At 40.1% G+C, this 26,841-nt stretch overlaps 1 protein-coding gene across 1 annotated transcript; it reads right to left on the bottom strand.

Annotated features, from left to right (window-relative positions):
- Window positions 1-842: 842 nt before the first annotated feature.
- On the bottom strand, window positions 843-26,770 carry LOC120729502. The gene is made up of 5 exons (XM_040025142.1): window positions 24,709-26,770; window positions 4,019-7,253; window positions 3,667-3,751; window positions 3,171-3,242; window positions 843-2,406 (listed from the first exon to the last, which is right to left on the bottom strand). The coding sequence occupies exons 1-2, from the start codon at window positions 26,078-26,080 to the stop codon at window positions 7,087-7,089; spliced, it is 1,539 nt and encodes a 512-aa protein (XP_039881076.1). The 5' UTR covers window positions 26,081-26,770; the 3' UTR covers window positions 843-2,406; window positions 3,171-3,242; window positions 3,667-3,751; window positions 4,019-7,086.
- Between the last annotated feature and the right edge of the window lie 71 nt (window positions 26,771-26,841).

Genomic DNA, 26,841 nt, shown 5'->3' with positions numbered 1-26,841 from the left:
TGAAGCTTGCAGAATTCCTGACCTGGCATGCCACACTTGTCTCTCCACTGTCCTGCTCAGTGAGCTATTTACAAAGACGAGGATCATGTGGCATAAATTTGTCTCACCAGTAGACAAATCCATCACTGGCTGCTTTCTATGAAGACTCCAACATTACAGAAGGAGCTCTACAGTGTTCCCATCCTGTTTGGCAATTTTGCAAGCCTTCATTTATTAAATTCAGGTGGGATGGGACGCATGCTGAGGTGCTTCACAGCAGGCAGAGCGAAAGAAATCAGCTGAGTGACACACATGATGATGAGAGGAAAGAAGAATGTGGGACAAGAGGGATGAGAAAAGCAGAGAGACAGATAACAGCAGAGAGGAGGAGAGAAAGAGCAGGAGGTGGAAAGAGAAAGTTTACACACACCATCTGTGCATCAAAGGCGTGGCTGTGCTGGCTCTGACTTCACAATACGCGCCTGCGTGATTATTTTTGATCGAGAGATCTCTTGATTATGGATGGTCTCATTTTTACTTGCCTGTCTAGCGTGCTCTCGCTTTTTTTTATATCAGCTTTAATCTAACAGTATCTGCACATGACTGAGCAAGTCATCTGTGCTGTTTTGTTGTTGAACCCTGTGCAAAAAAATATTCTGCTCCCTAGCAAGGACTTTTAATTATCTTCTGTGTGGATGCAGGTATCTCAGCAGCATTCAGTGAAATTAAGAGTTTCTTTTTCTGCCACCAGTCAAGAGTCTCACACACACAACTCTTGTGCTTCTCACATGCCAGAGGAGGCAATTAAATGAGATTTCAGGCCTAACCAGTTGATAGCTCTTGTTTGCATGAAAGACGAGATGTTTTCTTTTGTGTTGCATAAAAATGTAGATAAATAAAATGTAGCTTGTAAACATCACACAACGACTGCAATTACTCCATGGGATGAAAACCAGAATCATTATTGTGGGGCTTTTTCTCTCTCTAAAACACTTTGATCACACAGAAGTTTTACAATCTGACAGAGAGTGAGTATCATAGCATCAGCATCACGCCCACTGGTTTCTAGGGTATAGACTTCAAATCAAATCTACAAAAAGCCTTTGAGACGTCCAGAGGGGAGTAAGTTTTATTGAGAGCATTTGATTGGTCGTAGTCTTGCTCGAATTGCTCCTCTGAAACAACATACATAAATTCCTGCATGGCTGCAATCCAACCAGACACCTCCACATGTCTGGGTGTTGAGCAGACCGCTATTAGGAAAGATAAGCCCCAAGTGGCTCATCTCAGTCAGGTCTGTAACATCCCCCCCCCCTCTGTTTTTGGAACCAAAGGCCCCCCTATGCAACCATTTTCCCTCTAGCGCTTTTGCTGTAAAATCAGCCCATCAGCAGTGCTCTCTGGTGCATAATTGGTGCCATTAGCACAAAGCATTGCACGCTCTCAGACACTGTGGCTAGACAGCAGCAATAGCGAGGTACCTTACTCTCTCTCTCTCTCTCTCTCTCTCTCTTTATCCCACCAACTGTTTCACACTCACAGGGCTCGCAGCCATCACATTTGTGGGAGTAATGGGCCTGGCAAATTACAGCAGATCGGGCCTCAGCAGGCTCAGCCTGGCAGCCACCAGGGAACATTGAGCAGACATGCTGATTCCACTGAACATGGGTTCCTGATCGGAGAGAAAAAGCTGGCCTGGGAGTGTGGAGGGATCATGCTAACTTCGACCGGCTGTGGTTTTGATTGCTGCATTGGTGTGTGCGCGCATGTGTGCTTACAAGACAGAGAAAACTTTAGATAATCTTCAAATCGAGAGTTGAGTCACACGTCTTGTTGTGCTGTAGAAGTTGAACGAGCCCAAGTGAACACACTCCGAGTAACAACTTTTCTAAACACAATTTCCTGGCTGGTTTCATTGATTATTTTTCTAACTTTAGTTCTGCTCTGTCACCGCGATGGCTCAGTTTGCTTCAACTCAAACACACAGACAGCACGGTCTGAGACAGACTTGCACTAGCAGCTCAAACACGCCCTCCTACACACACAGATGGTCTGAGAGATGCCTCTGCAATTAAGCTGATCCATTTAAAGTCTCACACTGTAACAAGCTGAAGGAAGCCTACTGCTGGATCTTGCTGCTCTCTGAGGCGTGCTGAATCCTCTGCGCTCTGTTGGGCCTCGAGGGTCTTTCTGTGTGACCGAGCCTTTTCTTAATTACACCTGAGAGCACAGAACAGCTGCTCCTCTGTCACATCTGCATCTCCATCAGTCAAGCCTATGAAGGGGTGTATGTAAAGCAAACTGGCAAAGATGTAACACCTTCTACCTCATGCCTCTCATTGTTTTTGCATTTTGCACTATTTGCACCACATTTCTCTGCAAATAGCTCTTCTTTTCCTCCTTCCAGCAGACATTGCTCATCTTGTCCTGAGAATATTCATGAAAAAAAAAAAGTCACAATTTAGTTATTTTTAAAACAAATGATGAGGAAAGTCCAAATTTCATTTTCACTGTGGGTAATTCATAGCTCAACTTCCCAAATATGACACCTTTCATAAAGTTGGTTGATTTTTAGTGCATGTATTTTTAACACTTGGGATGTATTTTTAATAGAAGTGCTTCATCAGAGGGCTGTAAAAGTATCAATGTTAGCAAAGAGCAGAGAAGGTTTCAAAATTACATGAAAGTTGCATTAATTTTATGGAAATAATACCAGAACAGTTTATTTCATAGATGTGGCTTCTTCCTGCAGCTGCAGCATCAGATATTAGCTCAGTATCAAATTAAGAACAAAAACAGAATAAGATTTAATCTTTAGATACCAGCTGTGCAAATATTTCCTCACAGAAACCATATTTCTTCTTTGGATATATTGGCATTGCTGTGGAACATAAATATTTATCAGGGCTCCAAAAGGTTAAGTGTGTGGGAGTGATAGAATCTGGCAGCTGAAAATATTGCTGGAACAAAAAAAAAAAAAAAAATCTCCAGGTTGTTTTCCAAGATCTGAGGCTTCAACACAGCTATTAAAATACTTTTATATCGCCATGGTGTTCTTGAAAATAATAGACAAAATGTAAATAATAAATATGACGTTGGATTATTTAACCCTTGATATTTCTTCATGTGTAGCTTTAAAGAGCTTCAATATATTGGTATATGCTTAAGGTAGCACACTTTCAACATATTACCTCAGTATTTTATGCCGGCATGGGAGGTGGTGATATCATTTTCTCACCCGCAGAGTCCACTTGAGGGCGAGACTGAGAAAGCAATTATTGAGTAAATATGCAACAGGAATAACAGTCGTCGTCTTGTTCTCTCATAAATACTGCATAATCAGCAGCCTTTGGGGCTAAAACATAATTCTCAACTGCCAAAAAAATTGGCATTTCTTAAGTGGCCAACTTAAAGCTTGCGCCACTAATAAAATGCAGAGCTTGACATGTATACCTGATACAAAAACAGTTTCGGTCTCTAATTTCTAAATTTGGGCTTAGAGCAACAGTACAGATTGTAAAATTTTTAATTCATAACTCACACATTTAAATCATGTTCAGACTTGAAATTATTCATATATAAAAGTCACTTGAAATGACACGTGGGTGCTAACACAGTAATTTGTGCCACCTAGCCTTCAGGTGGTATCGGCGGTGGTGCTTTTTGGAGGCTTTTAAGTCCAATTACCTGGGTTACTGTTGGGCTATACAAAAAGCCAGTCCTGGAAGTCTATGCTCCAGCTTTGGTGAATGAAAGTCAGTACAGTAGGTATCTGTGTTGATGCAGTGTGTTGCTAGTGTAAAAAGGCATGGTGAGGTCTTTTTCCATCAGGTGGAGAGCAGCTAAAAATACAGAATGGTAGCCTAGCAGTACAAAAAATTCAGTGCAGCAGAACATTTGATTTATTTACAGTTAAAATCAAGCTCAGGGACTTAAAAAAAAAACAAGAGCTAAAACACTCCAAGTTAACAGTCCATATAGTATGTGCATGCTGCAAATGCTCCAAGGCAGTTCTACAAACAAATTCATGGAAAAATACCACGTCTTCCTTGAAATCCAAATGTAAACTCCATCTTGTTTCTTCCTGTTGCTCTGCTGGGTTCCTGCGCCATGACTCTTTTGTTGCCTGACCTTAACTGTCCTGAGCTTCCCTCCTCTAAGCAGGGAGGCTGAGCAGGTGTTAATAATTTCCTTGATTAGGAAGATGAGGGTAGAAAGTAACAACTTTTCAAAATAAAAGCATGCAACAAAACAACAACATGCAAATATGAAACCAAACTAATACAACACACAGAATAAAACATTAAAATTACACCCACACAAGCATTAACTGAACCAGCAGGACCTGTATGCAGCAGGTCCTTCTGGTTCCAAATATCCCGACATATTGGCAGCCAAAATTGAAATCCCCATGGGTTTCATATGCAGTCTGTGATACTGGAGGTTGCTGTGCTGTCCCAGATTTGATTTTAGTCATCCGAGGGTGCTTTGTACTTTGACCCTTGCAAGCTTAAAGTAATGCTGCACTGCACTGATAGGAGGAAATGATTCAAATATCACAACAGATAAGGCACTTGAGCAAAATTTCCCTTTGTAGCTGACACTGCTTTTTTTTTTTGTGCCTAAACCTGAATGAGGTGGTGGGTGCCACACCCATGAGTTAATCAACTGTGGTGTAAAGAATGAAAGCAGAGGAGCAACCAAAATAGGTACATGTTTTATCTCATTTGTTTGAGCTGTATGAAAGCGTATGTGTGCACTCTACACTTTGTGGTTTTCAGGGAGTGTACAAATGAGCCGCTAGCTCTACCTTCATATTTATAATTTATAGTAAAAGCTTGATTTTCTCCTTCACTAAATGAAGCACAAGACAGGATAAGTGATTGATTTTACACGTGTAAGACCAGTAACGTTTTCTTTTACTGGTGAAACAGTTAATACTGTTGACCATTATTTTAGCCACTGAGACTTATCGACAGCATATTAGTGGAGAAGCACCCTTTAAAATAATGTTATAACCTTGCCTCACTTTACAGCACAGATAAGATTCATTGTTCTGAGATCAATCAATGAAAACCTTATGGCCAAATTCATTGATGCAGCCATAAATGAAACACACAGCAGATGTGCAAGTTTACTTTGTATGCGGCAGGTCGTGAGCACGTCTGTAAGTGTTTTACTGATATAATAAAAATATTATTATATATTTTTCACTTTTATGATGATTTCTAATCATACACACGTAGGTTGGTTTCCCCGAGTTTGACAATAGCGAGCCTGGGGCAGAGGGAGTTATGCATTATTAATGTCTAACCAGGACCCAGCGTTACCGAGAACCCGAGGGAGATCAGGAGTGTTTCAGCGGCCTTGCTGTGGAGAAGCTCAGGGCTTATCGTGTGCCAACTGCTGCATATTAATTCTCAACATGATATTGATTGAGTAGATGATCAAAGTCCAGTATGACTGCAAGAAAGAGACCAGCATTTGTACTCTCTTTGTGGAAGTTCTTCTGGATGAACAAATCATCAGCAGGTAACATGATAACCATAATGAACAAGTTTCTACGTCCTGTTTTGAAAATATTTATTCAAATACATGTGAGCTTGAAAAAAAAAAGAGACTCAGTTTTGTGAGCAAGGAACTGTGCCACTGCAGCAGCACCTCATATTTTCTTAAAACATAAACTTCCTCAGTATAATATCACGTTTAATAAAATGCACAGTTTAATCAATATAAACACAGTCAGCTAGTCAATAACGTGCAGTTTATAATCACTTTATACATTGTGTCTCATTTTGTGTTTCCCAAACAATAAACTGCAATATCGGATCAATACTGATGTACACACTGCAGCAGTATACTGCTAAACTTGTTCAGGAGCTACAGATGACATTGACTGAATATTGCATATGTAATTGTATTCAATGAGTTTTACAACAGCAGCAGAATTTGCATACACACATGTGAGATATGCAAACGCAGATGTATCATCTAATCCATCTGGATATTTTGAGGAATAATTTTGTAACAAATTTTCATGGTTAAAAAACAACAACAATGTATTGCTCTGGTTTCATATATAATAACAATACATCATATGTTTAGTTACAGATGATGGAAGGTGATTGTCTCACTGGGAATCATTACTGGACTCTGCTAGCATGTTGTAAGTCATTAACTGATTTCACAGCCTGCAGCTTTAATGTTTTGGTCCATTCTCATTTCTTTCATTAATCTGTTTTCCAGCAGCAGCTGTTTCCAGGAAGAGAAAAAAAAAAAAGCCCTACAAACCCACTGTACACTATCTGTTCAACACCAAACAACAAACCAAACAGCATTTAGCTGCTAAAGAGCCAGATATTTCCCTCAGGATTTCATGAAGAACAGAACTGAGCAGAAAGGAGAATGGATATTGAACTCACGATTATCAGACTTCAAATGATTGTTGAGGTATTTCTTGCCACTGTTTGCGCACATATGAAAATGCAATTAGTTAAACTATTAACCACTGACTTGTGGTGTGAACGTGTTAGCATTAACTGTAATGACATTCATTATGTGCAGCACAGTGAAAATGGAAGCACCCCAAAGAGAAAAACATTTACTTCTCTGAAGCCTTTGACATTGAAGCTTACAGGGACTTTCTGACTGCTGCTCCTCCTGTGATTGGCAACAAACAATCTGTTGACAGCAGAGTAGCCCAACTGGTTTTTAGTCATCATTTAATGTTGCATTAGAGCCATGCAACATTTTTTGCACCATCAGATAAATTGAAAACATGATAGCTATGATCCTTTTGCACGTCACTGGCTGCTTGTTCTGTACACTAAACATGAAGTAAAAGGAAAAATCTCTTATTTTTCCACGTTTTCAGTCTTAAGTAAAAACAGGATGTTGAAATTATATTTTATTTTAACAAATCTATAGTCATCAGCGACTGACAAGGAAGGAGAAAATAACATAAAGGCAAGCTGAAAGCATAAATACTACTTTTTCATAATAATCAACTGGTGAAAATAGTTACACATTTGTACAGATTTTACAGCACAGTGTGCATCAGGTGGATATTAAAATGTCTTGCAGCTATTTTACAAAAGCTGAGCAACATTAATCAGATGCAGTTAACCTTTCAGAACAGCCAGGATCTGTATCCATCTTTATGTCTGCTTTTGCTGGTTTTCTCTTTGACCTCTTCTTCACCACCACTATTGTGACAATCACTCCAGCTACCACCAGCAGCAGCACCACTACTGCCACCACAACATACGGCATATGTGGTGGTGGAGGAGTGCTGGGTAAATTCAAAGTGATCTCCTGTTTAAAAATGCATTCCAGAGACTCTGTCCACTCGTTGTCCGTTTCATCTTCTTCAGTACCTTTGTCATCATATTCTGTATCATAATCCGTATAATTCCCCGCGAAATCCAGGGTTTTAACAACAGCACATATGTACTTCCCTCCATCTGACACCTTCAGGTCGTTGATGGTCAGCAAAGTCCCATCCTCAGATAGAGTCACTCTGCCTCGTAGATCTTTAGGGATGGGAACAGTTTTGTCCTGTGAGTCGTGGATGATCTCATAGTGCCCTGTAAGTCCATAGCGGTGCCACTGCACTATAGCTGAAACATCTTGGCCACAATCACACATCAGGGAGACATTTTCACCTTCATCAGCAACTTTTTCTTGGAGTTTGCTTTTTGGGGCAAAGAAACAATGTATAATGCATCTCACGTGAGGGGGAGATGCATGAATAGTCTCCACTGTAGTCTGCAGAGATGGCAGGTATAACCAGTGAGAAGTCATCAGCTGATATGTACATTGGACTGTCCCTCGTGTTACCATCAATTCTTCCCAGTGGAGTTTCCCACGCCTGGTCACCCTCATCAATAGAACAATTTAGAAGCACTCTGTCCCCCAGTGAGACAAAAACGTCCTTGCTTTCACTCTCATCTGGTGGGTGCATGGTTTGGAAACTAAGACACTTGATACCTTTCATCACAAGACACTTAAAGTGTGTGGTTTTCTGTAACATGTTGTTGAACACGAGCAATGCACCGTTGTCTCTTACATCTACCACACCTGCAAGCTCCTTCGCCAGAGGCTTCAGCGAAACACTGCTATCCAGGAAGAGTGTGGGCTCATAAGACGGATACATCTCATGGTACCAGCGTACAGATGTTCCCTCAGAGCCAATAGCACTGTTATTGCACAAGATCTCAGTCCCTTTACCGTCTTTACTTACAATTATGTCTTCAGATTCAATCTGCTCCTTACACACAGTGAGCTGCTGTGTCTTCTGGCTGATTATCGTCTGGTTCTTCCAACATTCCCTCCTATAAATCCCAGAGTCCAAGTGAGTGAGGTTACTGATTTGAAACCCGAGCAGGCTGGGATCGTCACTGATGTGGGTACGACCCTGTAGGTCTGCAGGTGGTGTGTTGGGCATGTTCTTGTTTGAAGAGTTGCCAAGCAGTTGGTCTCCCTCTGAAGCAGATCTATAAACAACAATATAATCCATTCCGAAACAGTATCCCATCTCAATAACTTCGCGCTCTGCCCTGACAGCAGGTTCTGGGTTGTCACTGTAGACCTCATGAAGGAGGAGGAGAAGGAAAAGCAGGAGCTCTGCAAAGTTGATGCATGTCATGTTGTCTGTTTCTCCCAGGTGACTCTGAAAAGTGCAAAGCTTGTTTCACTTTGGTGTGACACTTTTGTCCCGCCTCCAACCAACATCAGTTTCCACCTCTTCCACATTCTTCCTTAAACACATACTCAGCCTCAGAGCGACAGACATTACAACACACGCAAACTTTCACACTGTTATGCGCATACAAAGACAGATATATACATGCACATACATGTACGTTTGCTTTATGGGCAATAAGAGCAGGTGGAAAAGCATTACAGTTATAAAGTCATTTATTTGATTTTGACGAGGCTGAGTCAACAAGGTTAAAGGAAAGCCAGGGGACAGAAAATAAAAAGCTGCAATCCTGGTTGCTCATTAACAGTGTTGATGTGCAGTTGGACAGGTTTTCATTTAGCTGTGGGTGCGGTCTGTCGCTATGGAGGGAGTGTTCCTTTCACGCAAGCTTGATTGCAAACTTTCAAATGCATGCACTGCAAGATTTGTGTACCATCATATTCCTATTGAGTGAGCAGACTAATCTGAACTAAATCTAAATGTCTCAGGTAACCTGTAGTAGCAGATAAAGTTTCTAGTACATCGCAGCTCTCTTTATCTTTTGTCACTGCGAGACAGCACGAAATATGAATCCATTGTTTTGTCAGTTTATTACTCAAGTGAAGTCAAAAGTGTTAAATGTGTTAATACAGAATGGTTTGTTTGCTTGGCCAGTCCTCTGCCCAGTTTTTTTCTTTTTTTAAAAATCAGTCCTTGAGCTACTATCATCCTGCCAGTCACAGCTATGATTTCACTTATTATATTACTGCATTCATACATGTCATCAGTGATGAGGTTTATTAACCTGATGAACAGCGCAATTCTGAAATACAACACTTCTCACTAGCAATATGTTCTTAAACACTGCGTCTGCAGATGTGAAGCTGACTTTCTATTTTACAACACTGTAAAGTTGATAAAACAATCGGCTTATCTTTGCATGTGCTGTATAAATCTCACAGTAAAGCACGCTCTGTCTTTCGATATCTTTCTTTCACAGTGTCTCAGGTTGTAAATGTCATTGTTTGTTATAGTAGGTGGAGGACAGAGTGTGATCATATCAATGGGAAAATCCCTTACCTGTGTGGAAAACAGGTTAGGTGCTGGTTTTAACAGAAATATTGATGTCTGTAAGACAAGAAGGGATCTGGTCAATTTGGGCAAAGATAAGCAAAAGAGACTGACTTTCCCTGGATTCCCATCATTGGGAAAACTGATGAATGATAGTTTCTCTCAGGGAAGCCAGTGTCTAAAAGATACAAATTGCCCCAGCAGGTACAGATGAAAAAAAAAAAAAAGAATCTCCACTTTGTCTCTGATGGTGCTGTTTTTCTTCATGTTGTGGTGACTGTAACTTGGTCACAGCTGTGTCTTTTTAACATTTGTTCCTCCCTATAGCACCACTTTTAAACAATAGAAAATAACAGTAAGTATGTGGCAATATAGTTGTTTTAAGTTTTGGCACGCTACACACACAAACTAGACATTTATCACTAGAGCTTTGCAGGAATCAACAGTCTTTGTTCCATTTAAGCATTGGCTCGATGTGTCTCTTTATTTTGATTTCATAATTTTTCTAAATCCCTGTTTATGTATTAAATTCCTCATTCCTGCTGCTACAAGAGAAGCATTGTTGCAAAGAAGGTTAGATAAATGAATGCATAGCTCAAACTCAGTGAAACAGTTAACAGGTTGACTGGAAATAGAAGGAGACTGAAAGGGACTGTTTATTCTGCAGGATGAGGCTCACTTGTTGATTTGATTCACTGCTGAAGAGAGTTCCTTCCCATGACGCTCAAGTAAACCAGTAGGGATTTTTAAAAAAAATCTAAACCACTGTTACTGCACTTGTGTTTGGACACAACTTAACAAACCTGCAGGTGCACTGCGATGACCAGCTTACTCCTGTGAGCATACTGGGTTATACAAAATCTGTTTTCCTTTCAGATATCACGATCATCTGTTTACTACTTTATGAACTATAATGAACATAGATACTCACTTAGCAGCAGCAGCAGCAGAACAGCTTGCAGAGCTGGTGATCAAGCATCATGATTAAGCACCTACTGCAAGGAAACTCCTGTGTGTTCAGCTTGGCACTGATTACATTCATCAGAGTCCCACATGCTGCAGGGTTTTAGCAGCACACAAGCAACTGTTTGAGATACAGATTTTTGGCAAAATAATTAGCGTTAGCACATGAAATAAAACAACACACTTCTACCCTGACCTGTATGTAAAAGAAATTTCTTAGGTTTCAATTGAACTTATAGCTAGTTGCCTTCCTTTGCAGTACCAGTCATGGCCTCAGTGTGTCGCTGTGACACACCACACAACACAGGCTGCACACTAAAAAACAGCAAAGATCACATCCTCTGGTGGCTACTAAAGGTAATTTATTTTGCAAATATTTTCTTATTCTTTCCGAAACCTATTTACACATCTCTGTCCAATAACTTACAGTGGGGCAAAAAAGTATTTAGTCAGCCACCGATTGTGCAAGTTCCCCCACCTAAAATGATGACAGAGGTCAGTAATTTGCACCAGAGGTACACTTCAACTGTGAGAGACAGAATGTGAAAAAAAAAATCCATGAATCCACATGGTAGGATTTGTAAAGAATTTATTCGTAAATCAGGGTGGAAAATAAGTATTTGGTCAATAACAAAAATACAACTCAATACTTTGTAACATAACCTTTGTTGGCAATAACAGAGGTCAAACGTTTACTATAGGTCTTTACCAGGTTTGCACACACAGTAGCTGGTATTTTGGCCCATTCCTCCATGCAGATCTTCTCGAGAGCAGTGATGTTTTGGGGCTGTCGCCGAGCAACACGGACTTTCAACTCCCGCCACAGATTTTCTATGGGGTTGAGGTCTGGAGACTGGCTAGGCCACTCCAGGACTTTCAAATGCTTCTTACGGAGCCACTCCTTTGTTGCCCAGGCGGTGTGTTTTGGATCCTTGTCATGTTGGAAGACCCAGCCTCGTTTCATCTTCAAAGTTCTCACTGATGGAAGGAGGTTTTGGCTCAAAATCTCACGATACATGGCCCCATTCATTCTGTCCTTAACACGGATCAGTCGTCCTGTCCCCTTGGCAGAAAAACAGCCCCATAGCATGATGTTTCCACCCCCATGCTTCACAGTAGGTATGGTGTTCTTGGGATGCAACTCAGTATTCTTCTTCCTCCAAACACGACGAGTTGAGTTTATACCAAAAAGTTCTACTTTGGTTTCATCTGACCACATGACATTCTCCCAATCCTCTGCTGTATCATCCATGTGCTCTCTGGCAAACTTCAGACGGGCCTGGACATGCACTGGCTTCAGCAGCGGAACACGTCTGGCACTGCGGGATTTGATTCCCTGCCGTTGTAGTGTGTTACTGATGGTGACCTTTGTTACTTTGGTCCCAGCTCTCTGCAGGTCATTCACCAGGTCCCCCCGTGTGGTTCTGGGATCTTTGCTCACCGTTCTCATGATCATTTTGACCCCACGGGATGAGATCTTGCGTGGAGCCCCAGATCGAGGGAGATTATCAGTGGTCTTGTATGTCTTCCATTTTCTGATGATTGCTCCCACAGTTGATTTTTTCACACCAAGCTGCTTGCCTATTGTAGATTCACTCTTCCCAGTCTGGTGCAGGTCTACAATACTTTTCCTGGTGTCCTTCGAAAGCTCTTTGGTCTTGGCCATGGCGGAGTTTGGAGTCTGACTGTTTGAGGCTGTGGACAGGTGTCTTTTATACAGATGATGAGTTCAAACAGGTGCCATTCATACAGGTAACGAGTGGGGGACAGAAAAGCTTCTTACAGAAGACATTACAGGTCTGTGAGAGCCAGAGATTTTCCTTGTTTGAGGTGACCAAATACTTATTTTCCACCCTAATCTACGAATAAATTCTTTACAAATCCTACCATGTGAATTCATGGATTTTTTTTTTCACATTCTGTCTCTCACAGTTGAAGTGTACCTCTGGTGCAAATTACTGACCTCTGTCATCATTTTAAGTGGGGGAACTTGCACAATCGGTGGCTGACTAAATACTTTTTTGCCCCACTGTATGATAAATGAGTGGGTACACCACATGATACATGCTAACAGTCCAGTGGGACTGCTTGTCTATTCTAGATGCTAGTGGGCATGCTTTGTACCCCACAGTTAGGGTTAGCGCTGGGCAAGTGGGAAACCCTGGATTTAACTGAATTCAGAAAAATATAAGTAGACAGATAAGTTTAAATTTATATCAACTAAGATTGAACCTAATGTTGTCCATGAACACTACAGCCTGCTCACCAGTCCAGCACAGTGGATTACTGTAAACATTTCCATAATATAACAAGCTAACTAGTTTAGCCTCCACTAAATTGCCTAGTACTTTCATGCAACGTTTTAATAACGCAAAATTATATTTCAATATGTTTTTCAAACCTTTCACATTATGAATACCTTTGAAAATAACCTCAAATCTTCATTTCCTGACCTCTTTTTCTCACTCTCTTCTCTTTTGAGCTGTTTGAAACATTAGAAATAACCTTTCAAACATGGACTCTGTTTATGTTCACTCATCTTCTTTAGCACTATTCATAGCCCTCACATAGATGCTTAAGTTCCACAACAACAGCTTTACTGACATTTGCAGGTTGAACACGTCACAGTAAGGAGAAGAACAAATGAATTCACTGAGGGTGTAAACCTGGTGTAGGATGACATTACTTTCTTAGAACTGAACAATTATCTCTATATTGTTATCAGATGTGATTATTCATTAACAGAAGGTGCTGGAATGCTGTTTCAGATATAAAGAGGGGTTTATTTAATCCCTCTTTATTTCTAGCATGAGTCTTCAATCAAAATACTCTAAACTTTCTGAGAAGATGTAACTGATACATTTAATTAATGTCATGGTTCTGGGTCATTTGAGCCAGCATTTTGAGTTTTTATGTTGTAAGGTTTTACTTTTCTATGATTCAGTATTGAGTTTCGGTTCCCTTTTATTTTCTGAGGTTATTTGTATTTCATGCTTTCTTGTCACGGTCTCATTCCGTTTCCTCTCCGAGTCCCTCATGTCCTCTGTGTCATGTTGGTGTGTCTCGTCTTGCTTCCCTGAGTACACGTGTTGTGCCCTTAAACAGGGGAAATAGTGAGGAGAGGTGAAAGAACGGCACAGACACGCAGCTCTCACTCTCACTCGTCTGTATTGAGTTTCAGAAGCAATACAACCAAAACAATATTCTTATGGATGCACTCAGTCTCAGGACAACTGTATCCAAACTAAGTCACTATTGTTCGCTGCATTAGCTGATGAGAATACTTTAGATAACATGAACTGTAGCATTAGACAAAAACATATTTTTAACTCGCACATGTTAGCTGACACAGTCACTAACTTTCCACAGCAATGAAATAATACTTTAAGTACTGCATGTCTTTCAGTAGTTAACTTATACAGATAGTAACAGAAAAATCTTCACACAATATGGCGGAGTAATAGCGACAACTAGCATACACAGCAACAGAGATTAACTGGAACTTCTCAGCAAAATAGTCCGCAATTCACATCTTCCGCTACAATGAACAATGATAACAATGTAATAATCAACAGTAACACACATTTATACAGATTTGTGCATGACAGTTACCTTAAACAGGGGAAATAGTGAGGAGAGGTGAAAGAACGGCACAGACACGCAGCTCTCACTCTCACTCGTCTGTATTGAGTGAAGGAGGAAGCGCGCGAACCCACCTACTGGAGCCCTGAGGCATTAACAATGGATCGACGCACAATCAACCCAGGCAAAGCTTTCATTACTTATCTCCCTCTATATTCCCACTGCATATTCTATTCGAAAACAGTCAAAGCAACAAATAAAACATTAATAAGGGCATGACATGAAATGTAAGGAACAGAGATGTACAACTTCAAAACTAATCAAATTAATTTATGATCCACCACACACGTTCCACTCCTTTCATTCATTCCTTGTTCCCAGCTCCTGTGTCATCTTGTGTGTTTTAGTCTACATCTTAGTGTTTCCTGTTTTACTTTGACAGTCTCACGTCCTATGTGCAGTGTGTTTTACTTTGCTTCCTCTGTGTCATTATGTCCATTCGTCCCAGGGGTGTTCCCATGTGTTTCCACTTCCCTCGTCACCCCTCTGTGTATTTATTGGCTGTGTCAAAATTCATGCTTTGAAGGACCCACCCAACCTACTATGTAGGGCGGGTCCTTCGAAGGCAATGTAGGCTGTGAAATGGGACAGTCTTCTAGCCTTCGTTTAAGTCCGCCCTTACTAAGTCCTAACCCTTACCTGGCAAAAACTTTAAAATGTCGCTCCATTTTTTGTGCATTTTTAATTCTTGAGGAGCTAGAAAAACGTTATTGTCATCGCCGGCATGTTTTGTACCTTAGGCTTATCAGAGACAATCATATCCAGGGAAAATAATTTTCTTTAATCTACACACATTTAGGAATAACTTAGCTAGTTTCATGGATAATTTCAGTGACTGAATGATTGCCGGTCATTCGTACACATTTACTGTAATATATAAAATATGTAAACTAAATCTCTTTGAAACTTATAGAAGAACATTTTCTATTGCTATTTTTTTCTATTATTTATTTGATCCTGTAACTTATTTGTGTGAATAGATGGACTGTAAAAATGTAATAAAGCTGAAAACAGGGTTATCTTTGAGGTCACAAAAAAGCTTAGTTAAGTCTTTTCACAGCATGTTAGTATATGTTACTTAAGCTTAATAATCAGAATAATGCTTTGATCTCTTAAAATAAATGAAATCATACATTTCTATCAAAACTGTTTATGTTGTTCTCCACCTTTTCCTTAACCAGACCAGACCCTGCACTGCAGGATTAACCTGAGTGTCCCAGTCCTGGACTGTTTTTTAACCAGGAGGACCCCAGGCCTGATTTTTGTTGATGTATTATAAATATTCTTGTTTTGTTGTTATTTACTTTATTCTCAACAAATAAACCTCCATTTAAAATTGTTCAAAGTTAGCATTATGTTCATCCATGTTAAAAAAAAAAATGTCACCAGGTTAAGAGTCAGAGCAGCTCGGGCCAAACGATGAAATACTTGGCGTAGGATTTGCAAATGATCTTGCCATGTTTCAGTGTAAACCACCAGATCATACAAATAGGCACTGCAGTTGGAGAGGCCACTCAAAATATTATTTATCAGCCTGTGAAAGGTAGCAGGTGCATTACACATACCAAATGCCATGACAGTATACTGTAAAAAATCATCAGGTGTCACAAAGGCTGAAATGTTAGAGGCACGTTCAGGAAAGGGGACTTGGCAGTAACCTTTAAGGAGGTCCATTTTAGTTACATACCTTACCAAATTCTACATAAGTTTGATTGGGAAGTTTCCTCTGTTGGCAAAACCTCTGTCTATAAGCTTCAGGGACCAATTCATAAGCTTGCAAGAAAGCTGCTTTAACACTCAGATAATTTAGACTTTATTTTAAAGGAAGTGCAGAAAACACCTCTTGAGCTTTGCCAGACAGTTTGCACTGCAACAAAAGGGGCCAAATATCAATAGGCCACTGCAAAGCACTAGCAAGGCGTTCAAATGCTGCAAAGTATGAATCAACTTCAGCTTCCCTAAAAGCGAGCACTAGAGAAATACACTTACTGACATCAAATGCAGTACCAGACATGGAAGTGGAACCTGGAGAGTCAGCAGAGGCAGATGAGGCTTGTGGCTGGGACTCAAGCTTACGCAGCCTTACAGCTTTGTCTGTATCAGAGGTTCCCAAAGTGTGTTGCCCGGCCCCTATGCGGGGTGCAGAGCCATTACAGGGGAAAGGGGAAAGAAAAAAAACAGAATGCTTGGATACTGCTAGCAGAATGGACATGTTTTTGACAGGGGCTCCCACACAAACACAAAGCAGGAGATGAAGCAATCCCAAATATGTTTCCAAAGCAACTTTCTTCCCAGCCAAAGACTAGAAAATATGGTGAAGCATATCTTCCCTCTGGCTTCACCTGCACAAGAGCCAAGGTAGGTCTCCCCTGCAGAATTGGTTTTCCCTGTGTCGGGAGCACGCACTGGGCTCTCCAAATGACGGACAAACAGTATCCCACATTCTTGATTTTTAGTTCAAAAACACTTCTTGTAATGACTAACTACTCCTGACATTTTGGAGATGTTAGCTCTTTATACAGTAAAGTTACAGCAAATAATATCAGGCTGATCCTGCCACAATTTGTTCCCCCTGTCCAAATCGCGGACAAACAGTTTTTGAAGTTTATGTTTTTGAACCCATTTTGCACAGAGATGCATTTTTTGAAAAATGTATAGAGATTGAAAATGTGATGTCATTTCCGGGATAAAACCGCAAAGGATTGTAGGTACAAGTGGCAAGCGGTACTAGCGCACTCAGGCTTTCACAGATTTCCATGTGTGTTCATGTTTCCGAAGTAACATAGAGCTGACGGATGGCCTGGATTGCAGCCATTCGAAGACCAAATATAACGTTTCAGAACACTCCAGCTCACATGTTAGTCTGCTCCAAGCATTTCCACAAAGGTAAGTCTTTTGTTGTAGTTGTTAGAGCAGGGCGATATGGCCAAAAATATTTATCACGATATATATTTGAAAATTTGCGATAACGATATAACTGACGATATAATTGATGCGAGACAAAATACAACTCCACAACATTACTAGCGCAAAAAGACAACCTTCCATTTATTTTGACTTAAACAAGAAGCTGGTTTTTATGTACATTAAAGCTTTATAAAAATTTAACAGTGCAAATGCAAATTCCTTGCTGAAAGTTTAACCAAAAGGCATTTCCTGTAGAAATGGACTGACATATCCTGAGCATAACCATGTATAATATCCACTGAAGTTAAAAAGAGATGCTTTGCAACATTAAACTGCAGTGTGCAGTACGTATTTTTCGGACCATAAGGTGCACGGGATTATAACACACATTAAGCGAAACAAAGCAGTCAGATAAATAAAACTTTATTAAACTCATTCTTCTTGCTTCCTCCACTTCTGTACCATTGATTCATTAATGTTGAATTCTCTGGCAGCTGCTCTATTCCCATGTTGTTGCAGTATATTAATGACTAACCTCGTATTGTGGATGGATTATCTCAGTTGTTCTCCTGACTGAAGTTCGATCCGTTTACAGCATCCTGCCATGCGATTGCATTTGTCTCTAACTATCAGGAACCTTAGTGTTCGTCCTCCAGCTTAACTGTTTATGTTATGCTAACATAGCTGTGTCGCTAGCGATCACGTAGCACATCATTATATACCAGCTAGCCCAACTTCAGTAACCCTACAAACGTCACTGCTGTTTAGTTTCCTGTCTTCATTTATGTTGGAAGTGATAGCAGAGCTGTACGTTTGAATTTTTTCATTAATCTCTCAGTCAGAACATGCAATATCATGCTTAGGTAACTAGCGAAACTAGCGAGCTAACTTCCGCTAGCTTCCTGCTAACTTCTAACTCCGTTAAATGTAATAAATTTTGTTTTCATGGATGCCTGGAAGTTAAACTTCATAGTTACACCTGGTAAAGTAAAGCAGCAATGCTGATCGTTTTATTAAAGATGAAAGAATTTAGACAGTTTTTAACTCTCAGTGATGCTGCAGTGTTCGTTTGACCTGAAGTTTACGGAGTTTAGGACCCAGATTACTCCCAGATTTAAGAGCCGCGCTATGAATTCTGGGATATGGTGGGCCACGAAGGACATACCCGACCCATCCTTCAAATTCGGGGAAAAGGAGGACGCATTTGTCGGCTGCATTCGGAGGAGTCTACAAATTTGGACAGCCTTCGGCACATCGCTGTGACGTAATCGGTCTACAAATGTGGACCCGTATGAAATACGGCAGTGGACTAGAAACCCTGAAGACCAACCGCGATTGACTTAGCCTGTTATATTTTCCTACCTTGTCTGTGGAGTCAGCGCATACACAGCGAACTAATTTCTCAAATATAAATGTCTGGAGGCGCACATCCAATTCACCAAGGACTGGGTACAAGATTTGTCTATTTTTAAGCCTCCACGTCGTGAATTCGTCGTCATTCAAACAAAGGTAAGTCAGCTTGAGTACTGCGAGTCAAATGCGTTTGATTTCCTCCCGAACATTCAGATTAGTGCAGCATAAATTCATTCATGAGGGTGAAATAACAGTGAGAACATGTTGAGGCTCTGTTAGATGGATAACATAGTGAGTGAGTTCAGTGCATTGATGTGACATTGTCCTGAAGCATTTAGTCATTCTCTATGGTTAAAGAAACTGCACTAATTAATTCACATTTATTATAAATAATCCTAATTATACATATTGCTTCAGTGTTTATGTCCCGTGTAACTAAAAATACATTCTATTTTGGTTTTATACATTGATCAATGACCTGCAGAATCTCCTTATCATATTAAGTGATTCATAATTGTCACTTAAAGTCGAACTTTATGTGTAATTATTGTTGGGGATTTTAACATCGATGTGGACAACGCTCAGGACAAAGGGACCAAAGACCTGAGTAACACTCTGGGCAACTTTGGGCTGACTCAGCATGTAACAGAGGCCACACATAATAGAGGACACACTCTTGACCTACTGATCTCCAAGGGCCTGAGCATTTCAAACATTACTGTGTCTAATGTGGGCCCGTCTGACCATTACTGTGTTTTCTTTGAAAGTAAAATTTCAGCCCACACAAATATATCAACAGCAGTGATCACAAAACGGTGTATAACTGAATACAGTAGTGAAATCTTTAACCAGGTCTTCCCATTAACACCTGACCTGTCCAGAGGTTCAGTCAATGAGCTCGTCAATAGCTTCAATGCAAAAATGTTAAATGTAATGGACACTATTGCTCCCATTAAGGTGAAGGTTATCTCTGGAAGGAAAAAGTCTCCATGGAGAAACTCGTGAAAAATGAAAAAAGAGAGTGTAGGAAAGCTGAGCGCAGATGGAGAAAAACAAACCTCCAGGTTCATTATGATATCTATAAAGAGAAACTTCACAATTATAATTTACAACTGAGGAGTGCAAGAAGGTCCTACTTCTCTGACATCATCACTAAAAACAGCCATAATGCTCGGGTCTTATTTTCTACAGTTGACAGGCTAACAAACCCTCCTGTGTCAGTGGCAGCTGAACTTCATTCGACCATGGCCTGCAATGACTTTGCCAAATTCTTCACAGAAAAAATCCAAAAGATTAGACAAGCAATTGGTACATCAACAGCAGATTCAGGATATGTACTGTGTCCACCGAAAAACTGTTTAAACACCATCAAACAGTTTCACCCTATTAACAGCAAAGACCTGGAGCACATCTTAAGTCAACTGAACTCCTCCTCTTGCTGTTTAGATGTCCTGCAAACATGTTTTTTCAAAAAGGTCTCAAAGACTTTGGAGTCAGACCTGTTACAGATCGTCAACTTTTCTTTAATGTCAGGTGTGTTTCCAGAACCACTAAAAACTGCTGTAATTAAACCTATACTGAAAAAGGACAATCTTGACAAGACACAAATGAACAACTACAGGCCGATTTCAAATCTCCCATTTTTAAGTAAGATCATTGAAAAAGCAGTTTCTCAACAGCTCAATTACTTCTTAACACAGAATAACTGCTATGATGCCTTCCGGTCAGGTTTTAGACAGAACCACAGCACTGAAACCGCTCTGACCAAAGTGTTTAATGACATATGTCTGAACACAGACAGTGGAAAAATGTCAGTCTTAGTTTTACTGGATCTCAGTGAGGCATTTGATACTGTTGACCACAACATATTACTCAAACGACTGGAGAACTGGGCAGGTCTTTCAGGAACTGTACTAAACTGGTTCAAAACATACTTAGAAAACAGGAAATACTTTGTATCAATAGGTAACTTCACATCTGAGCAGACAAGTATCACATGTGGAGTTCCCCAAGGTTCCATCTTGGGACCCCTTCTGTTTAACATTTACATGCTCCCACTGGCACAGATTATAAAGAACAACAAAATAAACTATCACAGCTATGCAGATGACACACAAATATATATCACAATGTCACCAGGAGACCGAGGCCCTGTACAGGCTCTTGGTAAATGCATTGAGGAAAATAATGACTGGTTGTGCCACAATTTTCTCCAGCTAAACAAAAACAAAACTGAAGTAATAGTCTTTGGCGCCAAAGAAAAACGATTACAGGTCACCAGAGAACTTCAATCTGTACACCTAAAAAACACCAACCAGGCGAGAAATTTGGGTGTAGTGATGGATGCAGACCTAAACTTAGAAAAACACATTAAGACAATAACAAAGTCAGCTTACTATCACCTGAAGAATATTTCAAGGATAAAAGATCTGATGTCTCAACAGGACCTGGAAAAACTAGTCCATGCATTCATCTTTAGCAGGCTTGATTACTGTAACAGCATCTTTACAGGTCTACCTAAAAAATCAGTCAGACAACTACAGCTCATTCAGAACTCTGCTGCTCGAGTCCTCACTAAGACCAAAAAAGTGGACCACATCAGTCCAGCTCTGAGGTCTTTACACTGGCTGCCTGTCCGTCAGAGGATAGACTTTAAAGTTCTGATGCTGGTCTATAAAGCTCTGAATGGTTTAGGACCAAAATATATCAGTGACCTCCTGACCCACTATGAACCTTCCAGATCCCTCAGGTCATCTGGATCCGTTTTTTTTTTTTATCAGTTCCCAGAGTCAGAACCAGCCACGGAGAAGCTGCATTTAGCTTTTATGCTCCATATATCTGGAACAAACTCCCAGAAAGCCTCAGATCAACTGAAACACTCAGTTTATTTAAATCCAGGTTGAAGACTCACTTATTCTCAGCTGCATTTGAATAAAACACCAAATCCACACTTTTAAGCTTAAATTTCAAAACTTAAATTTTAACTACTGATTTTATCTACTGTTCTGATTTTATCTACTGTTTTTTTTAATCAATTTTAAATCATGCTTTTTATTTGTTTTTGTTTTTAATGACTCTGTAAAGCACTTTGAATCACCTTGTTGTTGAATTGTGCTATATAAATAAACTTGCCTTGCCTTTCTCTATCTTGAAGTGATTACATCCTTGCATTACATACTTTAGATTCATCAGCTGCAAAACCAACAGACTAAAGAACAGCTTCTTCCCGTGGGCTGTCAGAACTCTTAATGCAAACCAAGAGTGTGTAAAGACTTCCCCAACACATCCACCCTGACACTGCTGTTGATCATCTATGTGCAATATCTCAGTCTTTCCATGTTCTGTGCAATATTTTTGGCTCATGTGCAATTATTTTGGTCCCAGTCTGTTTCAATGTTTCCTACACATACACCATGTATATAGTTCCACTCACATATGTATACATATACACTGTTTTTTATTTTATTCGCCTGTGTGTGAATGGGTGAATGACTGAATGTAGTGTGAAGCGCTTTGGGGTCCTTATGGACTAGAAAAGCGCTATACAAATGCAGGCCATTTGCCATTTGCCATTTTATTCTATTTATTTAATTATTTATTTATTTTCCGCCTTCGTTGTATATTGGTTTCTCTTCTTCTTACTTTAGCACCTTTGTGGTTCAGCTACCCAATTTCGCTGTGCAAGAAACTGCACAATGACAATAAAAAGCTCTAAGTCTAAGTCTCTAAGTCTACATTTATGCCTCAAGTGCATTGCCATGTAAATAATTAGCATTTACTGAATATGTACTTACTAAGTAACACTGTTCAAAAGTTGAATAAAGAAACAAACTTTACTGTCTCTTTTGAAAACTTAACACTACATATACAGCACAAGACTTTTAAGAGTATTTAACAAAAGCATTTTCCCTGGTTTTACTACAACACTGGGGCACATATTTAGATCTTACCTGAATGAAAATGTCTGGAGCACCAACAGATATCTGGGGATGGTAGAGAACTGGATATCAGCTTGTCTCACAGCTGCTATTCAGGCTAGATGCCTTCTTTTGGTAACATCCGATACATAAGCTCCCCCATGTTGCTTCCAGGTGGAAAAGGATAAAAAGAGAGCCCATTTTCCAGCTTATTCCCTTCCCGATTGTGCAATCTAATATTACAACCAATAACACAGCAAGTGTGATCCATTGCTGATGCTTTCGCTCCTTTAGCCCTTTGTTTGGCCTGCTAAAATGGCGCCTCGGCGGTCACGCCCCCTGCGGTGACATCACGCGAGTTTTAGAAAATCTCCGTTTTCGGTGATTCGAAACGCAGTTTACGTGTGGACAAAAGGTCCAAATGCATAGAAACAACTGCGTTTTCAAAAATACCAGTGTAGGTGTGGACGCAGCACAAAAGAGTTAGTAAGTTTATTTTATTACTACCTGTAACTTCCCTTTAATTCTTTCATCGGAATGATCTGATCAACATTCTTACATTGTAAAAACAAAAGGTCTCTTTAGACCTCTTCTAGCAAACATGGTTAAAACCCAGATGTCATCTCCTAAGTCAAAACTAGTTTTGGTAAAACTGCAAAATCTGCACAACAGACAGATGCATGCTAACCTTAATCCACGTAGTATAGTTATGTATTCAGACTGTCTCTTACAAAGTTAGAAATGTCTAATTAGATTTTTGAGAGGAAGGAATTGGATGCATTTGTCTTTTAAAAAACAACAACAAAAAAAACAACTGATCTGGTTAAAACATGGTTGTGAAAAGGCAGCCACACAATGTTTCCTCCATGTACAAAGACTGCTATTTTTTTAGCCTATTTAAAATAATAATAATAATAATGCTTTAGGAGCCATTAATAAGGTGGCCCAGAGAGGTCAAATCCCCTGCAACTTAAGAAAACACATCAAATAGAAAAATACAGCAAAAGCAAACAAAACACAGTGGACGTTGAATAAAACACAACAGAAATAGATCTTAAAAATGAAATGAAAGTTGAATAAGAAAAACAAAAACCCACAACAGAAGTTTTTTGAGGTGATAACAACGTGACTGAACAGCTGCGGGGGTGACAGAAACCAAAACGTGAAGGATTGCACGCTTAAAAGAAGCAGGGACTCATGTTGTGAGAGGGAAGGGTAATGTATGTTTTAATCATATGATGCATATAATACGCTAGATATATATTTTCCTATTAGCTTATTTTTCCTATTAGTTTCCTTTATCCCTACTGCGACCTGTCTCTTCAATTACAAATAACTGTGCAATTGAGGCTTTTTATTATGTTTTTTTTTTTTGTATAGGTTTTTTTTTACCAGGGAAATGATGTCAGGGTTTCAACTCGGTTTGCTGGGCTGTTGCTCTCTGTATGATTCAAAACAAATGATCTACTGACAGGAGAGTGTCCTCACTGACTTTATTCATTGTTTAATATCACATCACTGCCACAATAAATTTTTCAGGTCATCTGACAATTAAAAAATTAGATAGCTACAATATTATTGTGTTATACTAGCGCCTTGATTTTTTTACATTGGATTTAGCATTAAAGCTAGAAGAGGACTTTCTATCAAAAGGGTCTTTGATGATTTCAGTCATAAGTGAAAATTATGTTTGAAAGAAACAATATTTTATCGGATTGCGGTGTGTGATATCCATAGTCATTTCTAGTTAGGAAGAAATTGGAAAGATAAAGGCATAAACTGAAAAAATGTCTAAAAACAGTCTTCTCATGGTAGACAACAGGTGAAAATAGCAACACATTTGATTTATGTACAGATTCTACAGCACAGCATGTGTCAGGTGGATATTAAGCCACCTTGGAGCTGTTTTACAAAGGCTATTAAGCAATATCATTCAGATAGAGTTAACTTAGCCAGCTAACAGCCTTAACCCAATTTTCCTCGTGATGAATAAAGTATAATCAATCAATCAATCAATCAATCAATCAATCATCTTCTCAGCACAGCCAGGATCCATTTCCATTTTTACATACAATGTTGCTTCTCTCTGCAATGGCAAAGGCCTTGCTTTTTTCTTTATTACTATCACTGTGACAATCACTCCAGCTACCACCAGCAGCAGCACCACTACTGCCACCACAACATACGGCATATGCGGTGGTGGAGGACTGCTGGGTAAATTCAAAGTGATCTCCTGTTTAAAAATGCATTCCAGAGACTCTGTCCACTCGTTGTCCGTTTCATCTTCTTCAGTACCTTTGTCATCATATTCTGTATCATAATCCGTATAATTCCCTGTGAAATCCAGGGTTTTAACAACAGCACATATGTACTTCCCTCCATCTGACACCTTCAGGTCGTTGATGGTCAGCAAAGTCCCATCCTCAGATAGAGTCACTCTGCCTCGTAGATCTTTAGGGATGGGAACAGTTTTGTCCTGTGAGTCGTGGATGATCTCATAGTGCCCTGTAAGTCCATAGCGGTGCCACTGCACTATAGCTGAAACATCTTGGCCACAATCACACATCAGGGAGACATTTTCACCTTCATCAGCAACTTTTTCTTGGAGTTTGCTTTTGGGGCAAAGAAACAATGCATAATGCATCTCACGTGAGGGGGAGATGCATGAATAGTCTCCAATGTAGTCTGCAGAGATGGCAGGTATAACCAGTGAGAAGTCATCAGCTGATATGTACATTGGACTGCCCCTCGTGTTACTATCAATTCTTCCCAGTGGAGTTTCCCACGCCTGGTCACCCTCATCAATAGAACAATTTAGAAGCACTCTGTCCCCCAGTGAGACAAAAACGTCCTTGCTTTCACTCTCATCTGGTGGGTGCATGGTTTGGAAACTAAGACAGTTGATACCTTTCATCACAAGACACTTAAAGTGTGTGGTTTTCTGTAACATGTTGTTGAACACGAGCAATGCACCGTTGTCTCTTACATCTACCACACCTGCAAGCTCCTTCACCAGAGGCTTCAGTGAAACACTGCTATCCAGGAAGAGTGTGAGCTCATAAGACGGATACATCTCATGGTACCAGCGTACAGATGTTCCCTCAGAGCCAATAGCACTGTTATTGCACAAGATCTCAGTCCCTTTACCGTCTTTACTTACAATTATGTCTTCAGATTCAATCTGCTCCTTACACACAGTGAGCTGCTGTGTCTTCTGGTTGATTATCATCTGGTTCTTCCAACATTCCCTCCTATAAATCCCAGAGTCCAAGTGAGTGAGGTTACTGATTTGAAACCCGAGCAGGTTGGGATCGTCACTGATGTGGGTACGACCCTGTAGGTCTGCAGGTGGTGTGTTGGGCATGTTCTTGTTTGAAGAGTTGCCAAGCAGTTGGTCTCCCTCTGAAGCAGATCTATAAACAACAATATAATCCATTCCGAAACAGTATCCCAACTCCATAACTTCGCGCTCTGCTCTGACAGCAGGTTCTGGGTTGTCACTGTAGACCTCATGAAGGAGGAGGAGAAGGAAAAGCAGGAGCTCTGCAAACCTGATGCAGGTCATGTTGTGTCTGAGTGACTCTGGAAAGTGTGATTACTGAATGTCGTTTGCGACTTTGGTTCTGCTTAAAGCAGAACAGGAAGTAGCGGGGTTGGTGTGTGTGTGTGTGTGTCTATGAGTGGGAGTGAGGTGTGCACATTTTTATGATGATAGTGCTTAATAAAAAAAAAAGACATTCATCTCTGAAAGCATAATTGTCTAAGAAAATATACACAAAACATAGACTTGATACATATCCAGTGACTGGGCACTCAAAGGAAAGAAAGATTTACAAAATCAAACTGGAGAAGCCGACACCATTTACAGCTGACAGAAAATACAACACAGTCTCTGCACTTCACTATTTCTTCCCATCTCTTTCTGAGAAGATGTAACTAATACATTTAATCACTGTCATGGTTGTCACTCATTTTGAGTTTATTATGTTGTAATGTTTTAGCTCTCTATAATTCACTATTGTGTTTTAGTTCCCTTTTTTATAGTTTATTTGGATTTCCTGTTTTCTTGTTGCGGTCTCATTCCCTGCTTCCAGTTCGAGTCTCTCATGTCCTCCGTGTTGCGTCGTTGTGTTTCCCTGTTTACATGTTCCCCTCCTTGTGTGTTATTTCTTGTCTCCCCTGTCTGTAGTGTACTTTCATGCATGTTCTCCCCAGCCAGTAATGCCCCCCTCCCGCATCCCTCTCTCTTTCTCTCTCTCTTTGTCTCGTCGAAAAGTAAACTGACTATCACATATTAGTCCCCCCCACCCCGTCAGCCGTCATGTC

Source organism: Simochromis diagramma, unplaced genomic scaffold, assembly GCF_900408965.1.
Source record: "Simochromis diagramma unplaced genomic scaffold, fSimDia1.1 OVJJ01000293.1, whole genome shotgun sequence".
NCBI classification, from domain to species: domain Eukaryota; kingdom Metazoa; phylum Chordata; class Actinopteri; order Cichliformes; family Cichlidae; genus Simochromis; species Simochromis diagramma.
This window is presented reverse-complemented; position numbering and strand designations above follow the sequence as displayed.